General features: G+C 39.4%; 1 protein-coding gene across 1 annotated transcript in view; it reads left to right on the forward strand.

Moving 5' to 3' along the window:
- The window catches only part of ylpm1 (YLP motif containing 1), a 117,766-nt gene that overhangs the window by 92,113 nt on the left and 9,848 nt on the right, over positions 1–15,805 (forward strand). Inside the window, exon 20 of the mRNA XM_048599915.1 lies at positions 759–810. Within this exon, the coding sequence (XP_048455872.1) occupies positions 759–810 (52 nt within the window). The remainder of the gene's footprint in view (positions 1–758; positions 811–15,805) is intronic.

A 15,805-nucleotide genomic window follows, 5' to 3' on the forward strand; every position in this document is an offset into this window, starting at 1 on the left:
AATTTTGATTTTAGATAACTACAGACATGTTGAATTTTGAGGATTAGGAATTCCAAACCTTAAGCTTTGGAATTCTGTCCATAGAACAATCTTTCCATTCGACGTCGCCAGCATTATTATGCTGTTTTAAAATATGTTTGTTTTCACAAATGTTACTTAATACATGACAACACAGCAAATTCCATTTTCTAGCCATGCAAATGCAATCTTTTGTTTTCCAATGAACAACTAATTTTGGATACGAGGAGATGTTCTTTCCTCTGATACTAGTGTAAAAACCATTTGAAACACATAAAGATATATCTTTATTGTACCACTTTTAAAGATGCCTGAAGTTTGGGATTACAGTACCTAATAATTTAATTTCCAAAGCATTGGCTTTATTTTTTTTTTGATGTGGCTTATAAGTTTATTTTGTAATTACTGAATTATACGAATAGACTTGGAGAGAAATTTCAAATTTGAAAGTAGTTTAGAAGGAAAGTTGGTACAACTGCTTCATTATTAAGCATCAGCATATGTTCATGTGTATACATTGTGTAGGTCGTGTGTGGGGGATATTTGAGAGAAAAAGACACATTTTTCAAGTGAACCACCATTACTACCTTCACTCTGTGGTATCTTGATTGTGTTTTTCTCTTGGCTTGTGTTGCATTCATTTTCCTGATGGAGAGAGTCGTTGTCTTCAATACTATATAGTGTTAAACATTTCACTCTAACCAGATCAGCTTCTCTGTGTGTGTGTGTGTATGATTTAGGGTTTCGTGACAAAAAGCAAATGGGAAATGGACACATCGGAAGAAAGTCTAGGTAGGTACAGATCTTTTTCTTCTTTGACTGAAGGTCATGGTTCTAAAAGCTAACAGCAAAACTGTTGGTAGCCTTGGATTTCCACTTGTACATCCTTATAGTGCTTTTTCATGACAGCCAATTAATAACCAGTTTGATGAGAACATTTAACTAAAGGTGCAGCAGTTGTTGCCTGTTAGTGGACCAGGGAATACTTAGCAGTGTTTTGCTGAACCTCGTGTTAAAAGTTGTGGAGTACAATAAACTATTAATGCTTGGATAAAAGCAAGTGAATTTGACTTAAATGGTTGCTGATTATTTCCTCTATCGTATTTGATTATTTTACTGTGCTGTGAGAACATCACAATTTTACTGCAGCATTATAAACTACTGAATGATATTTACATATGTGATGCATAGCGAAACTTGAAAGCTGACACTGTGCAGTCTGCAGTAAGGCAATTGGAGATGCTCTCTATGTTTGTAATCAATATTTGCTGTACAATTCAGTTACTTTCTCGTTTTAAATATAAAAAATATACAATATCAATATTCATGAAACATATTGTGGATTTAAATAAGATCTTGTTGCACAGTGCATTAGTAATTAGCATGTAGATGTAGATGTATTACTGAATGCATGTAGTGTTAAATTCCTATATAGTAACGATGTTGCAGTATATTATTTTTAATAACCTTTGTGATGCAGTGAACTGTTCACCAGCTTAGATGCTGCCTTTAATGAACTGTTTTACATATTGGAAATGAAAATGCAGTGCAGGTGGCTTTCCTTACTGTTCGATGCACTTGAACTTCTGGCAGAAACTTAGTTAACACTGCCTTCATCTTGAGAACTTAAAACCTTCAATGATATTCAAATTTACCTAACTTGGGTAAAATTTAAAGGGAACTATTGGCTGGTAGTCAGATTTGTACATTCGTAGTGCTTCATTTTCTTAAAATATGTTTATCACAGACTTGTTATTTTATACAGTGACCCGAGTACAGCTAGCAATTTGCTGTGGAACAATATTTTGCTGGCTAGTCACACAGATAAGTTTGCATTTGTTGGGATTATAACGTGCGACTAAATTCAGTCAGTAGTGAATAGATTAATCTTGTAACTTCCTTTCCTAAGAATTTTTAAAACCCTTTACATTGGGTGTACTAATTAGAGCCATTTATTGGCAATGACTTGTGGTAGGTGGTGGGCAGAGCTCTGCCCAATTATTTATAATTTGAGTTGTTTAAGAAAGATGTGGTAAATATTACAACATGCCTGTTTAGTTTGTGTAATTACACATCAAAAATTATTGTCACAGAGGATAGTTGATCTAAATTTTTTTCATTGACACTGTGTCCTACAATTATTCTAGCTTTCACTGAATACCAAACAGCCCCCTAATTGCATGCTTTTGTTGCATGCCCATATTATGTGTGAAAAGAATATTGTGACAAGGCATGTCAATTTCCTCACTATGTTGTCCCTTTGCTGTATTGACTCTCCTCACCTGTACTCCTGAAATTGTTCATCGATCTTCAAGTAGTGTCCCTTTGTATCCTAACTGTTAAACTTGTGGATGTTTATCCTGACACCTTAGAACCACGGTGTCCCCAGCTATAACATTTCAGCTTCTACAGTTGGATACCTCAACCTCATTTGTTTTTATATTTGTTACTGAGTAGAGCTTGATTTTTGTCACATCTACCGAAATATAATGAAAAGTGTTGTTTTGCATGCTATAGAGACAGATTGTACTGTACAAAATACATCAAGATAGCAAAATAGAGTGCAGAATACAGTGTTAGAGCTGCAGAGAAGGTGCACAGAGAGAGAGAGAGAGAAATCAGAATTAACGTTTGAGAGGTCCGTTCAGAACTCTGTTAACAGCAAGTAAGAAGCTGTTCTTCAAACTTTTGTATCTTCTGCCTGATGGAAGAGGGTGGAAGAGAGAACAACTGGGGTGGGAGAGATCTTGGAGTATATTAGTTGCTTTCCCAAGGCAGTGGAAAGTATAGATGGAGTCAGTGGATGGAAGGCTCGTTTGCATGATGCACTGGGCTGTGTTCCCGACACTTTGTAGTTTCTTGTGGTCTTGGGAGCAGCAGTTGCCATACCACCTTGCGATGCATCCAGATGGGATGCCTTCTATAGTGCATCTGCAAAAATTGTAACAGTCCTTGTGGACATGCCAAATTTCCTTAGTTTTTCAGATTAAGATTCAAATGGAGTTGTTTCATTGATGAATATTAAATCAAACTACTAGGATGTATTGCTTTAAGCTACTTGAAATACTTGGAAACAAAATAGAATAGTGTTGAAAACTTTATTAATGACCTTGATGCCATTAACATTGGGGTGGGGGCAAGAACAAAGCCTCCAAACTAAACACACATGTATGTGCCATCTGTAATTAAAATGACCATATATCCCAAAGGAATTATGTTTTTACAATATTAATCTAACGTCTCTAATAGAACATTCATTTGCTGTTTGTTCAGATGAAATATTTTTTCTGGGTTTTTTTGAGAATTTCCAGCATTATTTCTTCTGTTGTTCAGTTTCATGTGCCATGCCCTGTGTTGTTCTCTCTCCAGTCACTTAAAATTACTGTGATATATACCATTGCGTGTAACAGAGATATGCCCATTATGTGGACTCTTTACATTTTTCAAGATCAGTGGTTTACATATAAAAACCGCAGTGCATAATGCATTGAATTTATATTATTTATCTTAATGGTTTTGATTTATCCTATTGTGTCTGTTTTTCTGTTTGAAATAATTTTTATTTCCATTTAACAGAGACCTATAATAGTTCAAAGAAAGCATGTGAAATCTGCACCAAAAGCAGAAATGTACAAAAACCTGTTGAAATCAGTATAATAAAACATATTACATAATTTAATGTATGACCTGATATATAAAGTATGTTTATTAATTTCTGAAATGATACATTAATTTCCATATAACTTATTTTTAATATATTACCATATATTTAATATTTTTTTGAATAGCACAATTATATCCTTAACCTCCAGTAAACACTTTGAACCTCTCTAGGGCTAAAGTTATCTCATAATTGTGTCTGAATGGATTGTTGTTGGTAGTATGTGGTAAGTACGTAATTGTGGTAGATGGCTATTGCCATCTGTGAAAGCTATGATTTGAAATGTCAAAGTTAAATCTAAAAAGAACTGCAATCCTGCATGGCTGACAATATAAAATAATATTCTGGGAAGGTTTCCTTTCATGGTATTTTTCATCTTGCCACCTAAAGGATTTTGAATTTTCCCTTAAAAACTAGGATAGGAACCACCGTGGCCTTTGTTCAAGGAGTGTTGTGAAGAGGATCCATAACAAATTACTTGATCCTACCTGTTGCTCAATAGTTAATTTTTGAGAGAAAAGAGCCTCTTCTTAATTTAAGAAGTTCCTTATTTTATTGTGCTGGAAAGGTTTGAATATTCTGTAATCTTTTAACTTTAGCAGGCTTGAAGCATTTTTCATCGTTAAAGAGCCATGTAATGTTATTTGGTTGCCTTGTGTGCTGCTTCATTACATTTCTGCTGCTAATTGATTTACACATCTATTTGGTTATTTCTTTCTTGAAACAAAAAGCACTTCATTTATATGTGTAGCTGAGACTAAAACAAAGGAACATTAGTGCTTGCTACGGATTTTCTGCTGAAGTTCTTGCATAGTTGGCAAGAATGACTAAGAGAATGTTCCCTGATTTTATACATTTCTGAACATTTACTGGTTTTCAGACTTGATATTCAACTTAATTTGTTTATCATTTAAGTTCAACAGTACACATGTGCATTAGCATGGTGTTTTGCCAGTTTTATTTGCTTTTAAAGATGTTTTATAAGAAGAATAAAATTCAGGAGAAAGTTGGTCAATTAAAATAGATTTTCATTGAAGTTAGTTTATTATTTTCATGGAATCATTATAGAATATTCCAAAATCAGTAACATGGTTACAAAATGTGTTTGTTGGGAAGCCAATCATTTCAGCTCTTTGCAGGCATCTTAGGCCCAACTATATTCAACTGCTTTATTGATGACCTTCCTTCTACCATACAGTTGAAAGCGGAGATGTTCACTGATCATAACACATTTGTATTTCCTTGAATAATGACTCAGTTTGTGCTTGTATACAACATAGCCTGGACAAGCTCCGGGGACTAGATTAATAAGTCTCAAGAAGCATTCATTCACACTAGTGACACTCAGTGGGATGCTAGGAGTTATTCTTAACGAGAAGTTTCACTTTATGACTGTAGCTAGCTGGAGTAGCTCAGAGGGTAGGATTTGTCTGGTGAGTGACTCACCACCTGATTCTTCAAATCTTTTCACCATCTGCAAGGCATAGGTCAGGAGAGTGATGGTATACATTCTGCCTGTAAGGATGCAGTAAAATCAGTCCTCAAGAGATTTGACACAGCCAGGTCAAAGCAGCCTGCCTAGAAACTCATCCCTTACTTCCCTCCACCGCCAGTACTTTTACAAGGAACTCAAAAGCAGGATGCGCCCCACCCCCACCACCACCACCAAACACTGCTCACACACACGCCACCGCCACCACCTAAGAACGCAGCACAGTCATAGGAACACGGCGCTTCTAAGGTTTCCTGCAAGTAATCTGGAATGTTATCACCCTTTGGACACATTGGATATTTAAGCATGTACATTTGCGTTTGAAGTAACTAAAATACAGTCAATGAGTTAATGAAACTTGTATGATCTTTGATTGCAGAGGTAGGCTTGAAAGGATACTCAAAGCACTTTGTACACTTCTGACCTCCTGAGTCATTCCCAATTCTTTTGTCCTCACGATTGTTGACAGCTGAAGGCCAATCACCACTATTTGTTTTGGGATTCCTTGCTCATTCCTTTCCTCACTTTCCTCCTTTTAAGATGTCCCTTAAATATTATGTCTAACAAATCTTTTGATTGTCTTTTCTAATATCTCTTTATGTACCTCAGTGACAAATATTGCTTTAAAACGTTCCTTTGATGCATCTTCAATGTTTCACTTTATTAAAGGTGCTGTACTATTGCAAATTGTTTTATGCATTGCAACAGAGGTATAAAATGTTTTTCGGGAGTTCCTTACTCTCTGGATTGATTGTCTGATATCTTACATATTACAATAATACTTTTAAAGTTTTTGAGAGGTTGTTTAGGGTACAGATTTTGTGAGATAATGGCAATGCTGGAACTAAATAGTCACAGGTAGTTAGTTCTAAATGAGTGAAGCTTATTTTCATGTATACTCCATAATGGAACTCAATATCTCGTGCATCTAGCTCTTCCCATTTGCCAAGCTTTTTTGACCTCCATCTTGAGGTAGTACCACAAAAGGAGAGCTAGATTTGTTGGGCATTTTCTTCATTGCTGGTTGTGTTATCTTGTTTTGAACAAGAAGACTTTATGCTACTTCTACAATTGTAATTCATTGTATGCAAAGTATTTTCAGCTGTTTCTGACCAATGTGATGAATCACTATATAAATGGCAATATTTTTCTTTCTCAATTTGATCCTCTCAGTAAAATTTCTTGACTGTAGAGGTCAACCTGCAGATGCGCAATGCCACAGTTCAGACTCATCTTTCATTCATTTCTGCAAACTGTAGAGCTTTTCTTTGCATTAACTGGCATTCTTAAATGATATACTTCAGTAATAGAATGTAAAATTTTGATCAAAATGTGGAACTTCAAAATAATTTAAACATAAAGAAAATGATATGTAACATATTTCTGGAAGTTCGTTTTGTCTAGGTTGCTTTATTAAGCTTATATTAACTGCAGCTTCATAATATAATCTGAGTTTCTGGACAGGCATAATAACATCTGGTTACTGACCTTGAAAATTTCTCAGCCATTCCCAGTTGAATCTCTCAGAGCTCCACAATGTTTTATACTTTAATATCTTGCATGTTTTCATGATAGTATATTAGTTCCTTCATTTTTTTTTGTTTAAAGTTGAGTGCAATAATTGGATCGCCATACTTCTCTGGGAGTTTCATTTGTCAAGAAAACCTAGACAACTTGAATTCAATTTCATTTCAAATCAGTATCCATTAACGGTGAAGTAGCATAAATCAATCAGATTCAGAATAATTGGAGACTGTGATGTTATGTGTAGTATCTTTTGCACACTTATATTTGTTTAAATGTGTGCTTCCTCAGCTTTTGACTTGAACCAAATTTAGTTCAGGTGAGGCTTCCTAAGAAAAAATATTTAATTGAAGATAATGGACAGATTGAAGATAATGACAAAATCCGGTGTCTTGGCATCACTCGTTGGGAACCCAAGGGACTTAGTTAATGACATTGGACATTGTTTAGTTTGCATCTTGATGAAATTCTTGGAAATTGCTCAATCCCGCTCCAGGACTTGAATGCAAAAATAAAGACTGATACTGTAGTGCAGTATGGAGGAGGTGGTGTCGTGATGGAGTTGCTGTTTTTCAGAAGAGATGTTAATTAAGGCCCCATTTAATTGATTAGGTGGATATTAAAAAAAAATGCATGACACTACTTTGAAGAACAGGGGAGTTATCCTGATGTCTTAGCTCATATTTCTGCTTCAAAAAGGCAGGTTATCTGACCATATCACTTTGTTTGTAGGGGTATTGGCTGCCACATTTCCTAGATTGCAATGGAGACTGCATTTCAAAAGTATTTCAGTAGCTCCAAGTAACACACAAATCTTTGGTCTTCTATGGTGACTGTTGGAGCTGTCGTGATTGTAACGAGGTCAGCCAGGTGGAGCTCATAGAATGAGTTTTTTGATTGGAGCTGTTAATCTGGTCCAATCAGAGAGCCCTCACTGACAGAAATGTAAACAGGAGTGTCACAAGTTCTGCTCGCTCTGAGGGGGCTGGATCAGTGTCAAGGACTATGCACATGTAAACAAAGGGTGACTTGATGATGGAATATCAGCGTTTGCGGAGTTATTTCAGTGATGACGAGAGAAAATTGCTCGCAACAGTCATCTTTGAATTGGGGTAAGCATTCCTGGCATTATTTGGGAAGCTTGACTCATTCAATACTGCTGTCAAAGACTGGGCCCAGTATGTGGAAAGAATGCATTTTTTTTTTCTGGGCAAATGACATTGAGATAGATGAAAAGCAAAAAGTAATTTCATTGACTGCTTGTGGACCTGCAGCTTTTTTGGTTATTAAGATCCTAACTTTTCCTGAGGCAGCAGATACGAAGCCTTTCAAGAGTTGAAAGTTAAGGAATATTCTGATCCCAAGCCATCACTAATTCTGAGACGCTATTGGTTTTACTGGGCAGTTCAAGAACCAGAGGAATCCGTGTCAGGATTTTTGATGAGGTTAAAATGACTGGCAGAGGCATGTGATTTTGGCTTAACCCCTAATGAGCTGCTGAGAGACCATTTGATATGTGGGATTAATGATGAAGGCATGCAAGAGCGCCTATGAGCTGAAACCCAACTGGACTTTAAACAGGTGCTACAACTGGCTTTGTCATTAGAAAATGCAGCAAGTGGAGCATATGGGTTAAAGGTATGCCGATGGAAGGGGACACCCTCGCCAGGCCATCGGAGCTTGCTCACTTAACTGAAGGCAATTGCATAGCCTCACTCAGGGCATCTCCTAAACAGAGGGACTCTAAATCAGCCCACAGCAAAACCTAAAACCGACCACACTTTAGTATTTTCTTCAGGATCTGGGCAAGCCAAGGGGGAGGTGATGGCCTAGTGGTATTATCACTGGACTGTTAATCCAAAGACGTGCATAATGTTCTGGTTCGAATCCTGCCACGGCAAATGGTGGAATTTGAATTCATTAAATATCTGGAATTAATAGTCTAATGATAACCGTAAATCTGGCCTAGCCAGTGTTGCCCTCATCCCATGAATGAATTTTTTAAAAAGCCATTGTAGTTGCTGTTGATACGCGACTTGAAACAGCGAAAAGATTTTGTCCTGGCAGAATTGAAACAGCTGGTTGTGATGGCATAGTGTGTTATCGCTAGACTGTTAATCCAGAGACCCAGATAAGGTTCTGGGGACGCGGGTTCGAATCCCACCACGGCAGATGGTGGAAGTTGAATTCAATAAAATATCTGGAATTAAGAACCTAATGATGACTATGACTCCATTGTCGATTGTTGGAAAAACCCATCTGGTTCACTAATGTCCTTTAGGGAAGAAAACTGCCATCCTTACCTGGTCTGGCCTACATGTGACTCCAGACCCACAGCAATGTGCTTGACTCTTAACTGCCCTCTGGGCAATTAGGGATTGGCATTAAATGCCAAGCAGCGAATCCCTCATCCCGTGAATGAATAAAGAGAATAAAAAAGAGTGATAGGGGAAACAAAGTGACCATCACAACCAGAATTGAAATCTGTCAGGACCGGTGAGACCAGATCACTGTAGAAGACAGCATTTTATTACGGGGAGCAAAAGTGATTGTCCTGTGCAAAGATCGCCGTCAGATACTGGCTGAACTCCTCCAGAGTCATCCAACGGTGTCCAAAATGAAAATGTTGGCAAGAAGTTATGTCTGGTGGCCAGGATTGGATGCATAAATAGCTGCGTTGATGGGGCAGTGCCCAGAGTGCTAACAAAGACAAAAATTACTGCAAGCAGTTCCCCACATTTGAGAGACTGGCCAGGTAAATCCTGGACTCAGTCACAAGTTGGCTGTGCTTTCATAGCATTTATAGGCTCAACGTTCTTAGTCATTGTGATGTCCACTTAAAGTGGTTGGATGTGCAATAGATTTCATTTGTCAAATGGGGTACAGCGATAGAAAAGCTGTGAGCATCTTTTGCAATACGTGGGCTCCCAGAAGTGTTGGCCACAAACAGTGGACCATCATTTACCAGCAGGGAATTTGAGTATTTCCTAAAGTGGAATGGCATTCAGCATATAAGGACAGCTTCATACCATCCATCGTCCAATGGCCTGGCAGAAAGAGCAGTCCAAACTTTCAAGGCAGGCCTGAAAAATACAGCCTATTGCTTCAGTCGATAGAAAACTGTTGCGGTTCCTATTTGATTATCAGACCATCCCTCCCACAACTACAGGGATAACTCCAGCAGAATTGCTAATGGGAACAAGACTCCGCACCAGGTTAAATCTGATCTGGGGGGAGGGTGAAACAGCATCAAGAATGCCAATGCTAATCACAAGATTCCTCTACGGAGGAGAGACAGTTTACCTCAGGGGACAAAGTTTGGTGTCAAAACCACTGTATTTGGCCCTACATGCTAAACGGTATCGTTGATGCAAGTTCGGGTTCCATGACGTACAATTTTGGGGTAGGTGAGGCAGTCCTGAACAAGCATGTGGACCACATGAAAGTTGCAAACTCACAACTAGGGCAGGTGCAAAACATGCCTGGCCCCTCAGAACAGCCAGAAAGGCTGTCAGAGACCCATGGGTTCTCCCCCTCTGTCGAAGAAACCTCAGAATTCAAGAGGAACACGGCAGACTTGACCCCTTTTACTGCCTGAAGAAGAGGATGAATTTCTTCCTAGACGATCCAGTAAACACCACCTGTAACCAAGGCTGAGTTGGAGGAACTGGACCTGATGCGAAAATGCCCCAGGAGAAGCTACAAGATAAAGAACAGGCCTACGTCCCCAGACTTAGAGGGGGTGGGATGTAGTAGTTGTAACGAAGTCAGCCAGGGATGAGTTCCCTGATTGGGGCTGTTAATCTGGTTACAGACGCAAACAGGAGTGTCAGAGATTCTGAGATAACAAGGTGTAGAGCTGGATGAACACAGCAGGCCAAGCAGCATCAGAGGGGCAGGAAAGCTGACGTTTCGGGTCGAAACCCTTCTTCAGAAATTTTCTGAATATGTTTAAACATAGATTCTACAAATGAGGCAGAGCCTCAACTTAGGTGAAGGATGATAATAAGAATGGTTCAGAATTAATTAAGTGACAATTTAATGCATGAAATTGACAAAATTTTGGAAGAAATTAAGACTGAATATCAGTGAATTCGGAAACGGTTAGAATCGTATGTGGTGAAAGAGTATGACAAATAGGTACAACAAGTATCATGGAATAAGTGGTGACGCAAACCAAGCATACTGCAATGATCTTTACTGGTCTTAAACATTCCTGTTTTCTGAAGCTAGATGTATACCACATTATAAGTATTCAGATATGCAAGTTGCATTCTTTCCAGTGGTGACTGGTTTTCTTGCACAGCATTGGATCTTCCTGGCTGTAGTTTTCTAGAATTTTTGATTTTGGTGGCTTCTCTGCAGAATTTCGAGAACTAATAACAAATCACATTTTGCCATCCAAGTGGAAGTCGGGTACGCCTCAATGATTTAAATCAAAAAATAAAATGATACACCTTTCAGTTTGGAGTTTGGCTCAGTTATGTGGGTAGAATTGATTTTAAAAGTTGAGCATGTTTTGTTAGCTCTTTTCCTTCTCTATTGAGCCTTTTATTGGTATTGAAATAAATAGCAATTTCATTATTTTCTGTGGTTGATTTTATTTTGTTAATTTGAAACCAAAAAGGGAAAGACTAGTTTTGTAGTTTAATCTTGATATCATAACAGTGGAAGTACTATTCATCAGAGCAAAATTTTTATTTTATTGTATTTGGTAAATGCATTCTAAGCATGGCTATTTGAATCCGACTGCATTTGCTTCTTAACCATAAAATCGAACAAGTTATTTTACTTGAATTAGAACTACTGAATATACATTTGAAAAAAAGAAAATAAGAGCAGGGGCATACCATTTCGCCCTTTGAGCCTGCTCCATCATTCAATACGATAGTGGCTGATCATCCAGCTTAATACACTGTTCCCGCTTTCTCCCCATGCCGTTAGGTCCCTTTTCATCCTAAGAAAAATGCCTAACTCCTTGAAAACACTTTTCAGTGGCAGAGAATTCTATTAGTTCACCATTCTCTTGTTGAAGAAATTTCTCTGCATCTCAGTGCCAAATGGTCTATCCCATATCCTTAAACTGTGACGCTTGGTTCTCGACTCACGGTCATCAGGAACATTGTTCCTGCATTTATGCTGTTTATTCCATTTAGATTTTTATAGGTTTTTATGAAAACCCCTGTTCCCCATTCCTTTAAATTCCGGTGAATATAATCTTAACCAATTCAGTTCAGTCCAAGTAAATGCTGACAGGATGCTTCCTCTCATGGGAGAGTCTAGGACCAGTGCGCATAGTCTCAAAATAAAGGAGTGCTGATTTAAGACAGATGAGGAATTTTTCTCTTCAAGTTGAAAGTCTTTGGAACTCCTTACCATAGAGCACTGCGGGAGCAGAATCGCTGTGTATAGTTAAGGCTGAGATAGATTCTTGATCAGTAGGGGATCAGGGGTTTGGGGAAATGCAGGAAATTAGATGTGAGCTATGTCAGATCAGCCATGATCCTATTGAATGGCGCAGCAGGGTCTTGGGCTCAACAGCAAACTCCTGTTGTTATTTCTCACGGCCGTTAGTCTCTTTATATGTCAGTCCTGCCTTTGGAGGACTGGTAAACCATCATTACGCTTCTGTTACATAGTATATTGAACAGTACATCACAGGAACAGGCCCTTTGGACCACTGTGTCTATGCGGAACATGAAGCTGTTACAAAATAGTGTCGTCTGCCTGCACAAGGTTCATATCCCTCTATTTCCTGCTTATTCATGTTCGTCTAAATGCCTCTTAAATATTGCTATCGTCTCTGCTTCTAACACCTCCCCTGACAGCGAGTTCCAGGTACCCATCACCTCTGTGTAAAAGAAAACTTGCCTCGCACATCCCCTTTTATCTCAACTTTTTCCCTCTTGCCTTAGTGAGAGGCTCACCAGTCAGCTTCATACAGACAGGAAGGAGAGATCACATCCAGAGTGCGACACAGCCCGAGTGCGTATATAGTTCAGGAAATTTGGAGTCAACATGGGAATAGAACCAATACATTTTTCTTTTTCCATTTTAAAAGTTGAAAATTCAGTTGTCTACTGAAAAGGCTAATAAAAACAAAAATTACTCGAAGAAGCATCGCTAGACCTGAAACGTTAAATCTCCTGCCAGACCTGCTGAGCTTTTCCAACAGTTTCTGATTTCCAGCATCCACAGTACTTTGGTTTTTTGGATGAGTGAGAGACAGTTATCAGTCAATCATGTGAAGCCTGAATAGGGCCTTAATAGGTTTTAATTACTATTGAAGTTAAACTGGTATGAGCCATCTCAACTCCCCTCAGCTCTATTTAAGAAAGGACCTGTTGAAAATGCACAATCAGTAAGCTGTGCACGGCCAGAAGGGAGAGATCACATTCGCAGTGAGATGCAGCATGAATGAGTGTATAGTTCAGGGAATTTGGAGGCAACGTGGGAATTTGGTGCAATGGGAAAAGGTGCTTTTTTTGCTTTTTTTTTTAGCTTGTAAGGTTTTTTTAAACAGGAGAAATTGAAGTCAAGGATCAGGGACCCAGCACATGAGTGGCATCACAGGTAAATGGTAAGTTCATTAGTTAGTGAAAGCTACTAATTTGACTGTCTATTATAGGTTACTTTCAAATTGAAGGTAGATAGGGGAAGTATTTACAGGATCCAAAGAAAAAGATCAGTGTGAAATTTTTAAAAATCAAGTTAAGAACTAAGTAATTAAAATAGAGATGTAAGGCCAGGCGATGTGTTGTAAGTACATGATATGGGAGCTGTTGTGGTTCTCATTGTGGTTATTAGTGACCATATCAAGTGTTGGTTGCTTGAGGAACTTCAGCTCAGAGCTGATGAGCGGGAGTCTGAACTTTGAACACTGCAACAAATCAGGGAGAGGGAGATTTACCTGGATGCTGTGTTTTAGGGGGCACTCACACCCCATAGATTTACCATGTCGAATTCAGACTGTGGTCAGGGACAGGGGGTGTTGACTGCCAGAGAGGCAGGTGGAGGAATTGATAAGGTGGTGCTGAAGGAGTCTCAACACTTGATTTAATTCATAGAATCCCTACAGGTGTAGAAGCAGGCTATTTGTACTGCCCCTCTGAAGAGCATCCCACCCAGGCCCATCCCTCACCCTGTCCCTGTATCTCTGCATTTCCCATGGCTAATCCACCTAGCCTGGACACTATGGGGCAATTTAGCAACACCAATCCACCTAACTGCACATCTTCGGACTGTGGGAGAAAACCGAAGCACCTGAAAGAAACCCACACAGACACGGGGAGAGCATGCAAACTCCACGAGGACAGTCACCCAAGGCTGGAATCGAACCAGGTGTGAGGCAGCAGTGCTAACCACTGAGCCGCTGTGCCGCCAACTTGCCTAACAGGTTTGAAATTCTTGTTCCCTCTGTTGATGAGAGTGGGGACCGTAGAAAGAATCAGCAAACTGACCATAGCACCGTGGTACAGGGAGCCATTTAAGAGGGGACAAAAGAGAATGTAGTTATAATCTGGGATAATATAGTCAGGAGAATAGACACTGTTCTTTGGCCTGGATCAAGAGTCCTGAAGGCTGTATTGCCTAACTGGGTTCAGGATATCTCATCCGGGCTGCTGAGAAACTTAAAGCCGAGGGGAGAGATCCAGTTGTCACGGTGCATATAGATACCAATGATATGAACAGAAGCGAGAAAGAAGTTCTGGTGAAGGAATGTGAGCAGCTATGAGCTAAACGAGAAAGCAGAACCAAATCATAATCTCTGGATTACGATCTGAGCCACCAGCAAATTGGCACAGTATCACCAAGATTAAACAAGTAAATGCGCGGCTCAGAAATAGGTTCGAATTCATGAGACATTGGCACCAGTACTAGGGAAAGATGGAGCTGCTCTGATGGGATGGGTTCCACTGAATAATGCAGAGATGAGAGTCCTGCCAAATCGCATAAGTAGGGCTGTGGATAGGGCTGTAAACTAAATTGTTGAGGGGAAAAGTTTGGAAAAAAAGCGAGGGGGTTCAGCAGAGCTGACTAAAGTTTCCAGAACAAGTAATAGGACAGAGACTATGGAAAGGGTCAGGACTCTTAACTTCAGGCACAGCAGATTAGGAGACAACTATGTGAAGGGGAGCAATCAACAAAGGACTGATGGTTTGTACTTAAGTGCATGCGGTGTATGAAGCAAGGTAAATGACCATGTCGTGTGGATTGAAATTGGTAGTTACAATGTTGTGGGTATCACAAAGATGTGAATGCAAAAGATCAGCGCTGCGAAGTAAATATCCAAAGATGCACGTCCTATCAAAAGGAGAGGCAGAGGGGCAGGGTTACTGTGTTAATAAATGAAATTAAAACTATGGCAAGTAGTGATATAGAGTCAAAGACTTTAAATCTATGTGGGTAGAGTTGAGGAACCACAAAGGAAAAATTATCCTGATGGGAGCTGTGTACACCCCTCCTGGTAGTAGTCAGATTGTGGGGAAGAAAATAAATCAGGAGATAGAAAAGGCATGGAAGAAAGGCATTGTTACAATATTCATGGGGGACTTCAATGTGCAGGTGGGAAAATCAGATTTGTAGTGGATCACCAGATAAGGCATTCATGCAATGGGGCAGCACGGTTGGCACTGCTACCCTCCAGTGCCAGGGACTCAGGTTCGATTCTAGCCTCAGGCACCTGTCTAAGTGGATTGGCCATAATAAATTGCTCATTGTGTCCAGGGATGTGCAGGTTAGGTGGATTAACCATGGGAATTGCAGGGTTACAGGGATAGGGTAGAGGGTGAGTCTGGTTGGGATCCCCTTTGGAGGGTCGGTTTGGACTTGATGGGCTGAATGGCCTGCTTCCACACTGTAGGATTTCTATGATTCCAAGATGTTTTTTGGACCAGCTTGTGGTGGAGTCCACGAAGGAATAGGCAGTTCTGGGTTTGGTGATGTTTAATGAGGCAAACTTGATTAGGGTGCTCAAGATGAAGGAATTTGTGTGGGCAGTGATCACAATATTATAGAATTTACCCTTGAGAGGGCGAAAATGGAATCAGGTGCAACTGTGTTACAATTGAGTAAAGGTAACTTAAGATATGAGGGAGGAGCTGGCTAGA

Source organism: Rhincodon typus, chromosome 8 (assembly GCF_021869965.1).
Source record: "Rhincodon typus isolate 14 chromosome 8, sRhiTyp1.1, whole genome shotgun sequence".
Lineage (NCBI taxonomy): Eukaryota > Metazoa > Chordata > Chondrichthyes > Orectolobiformes > Rhincodontidae > Rhincodon > Rhincodon typus.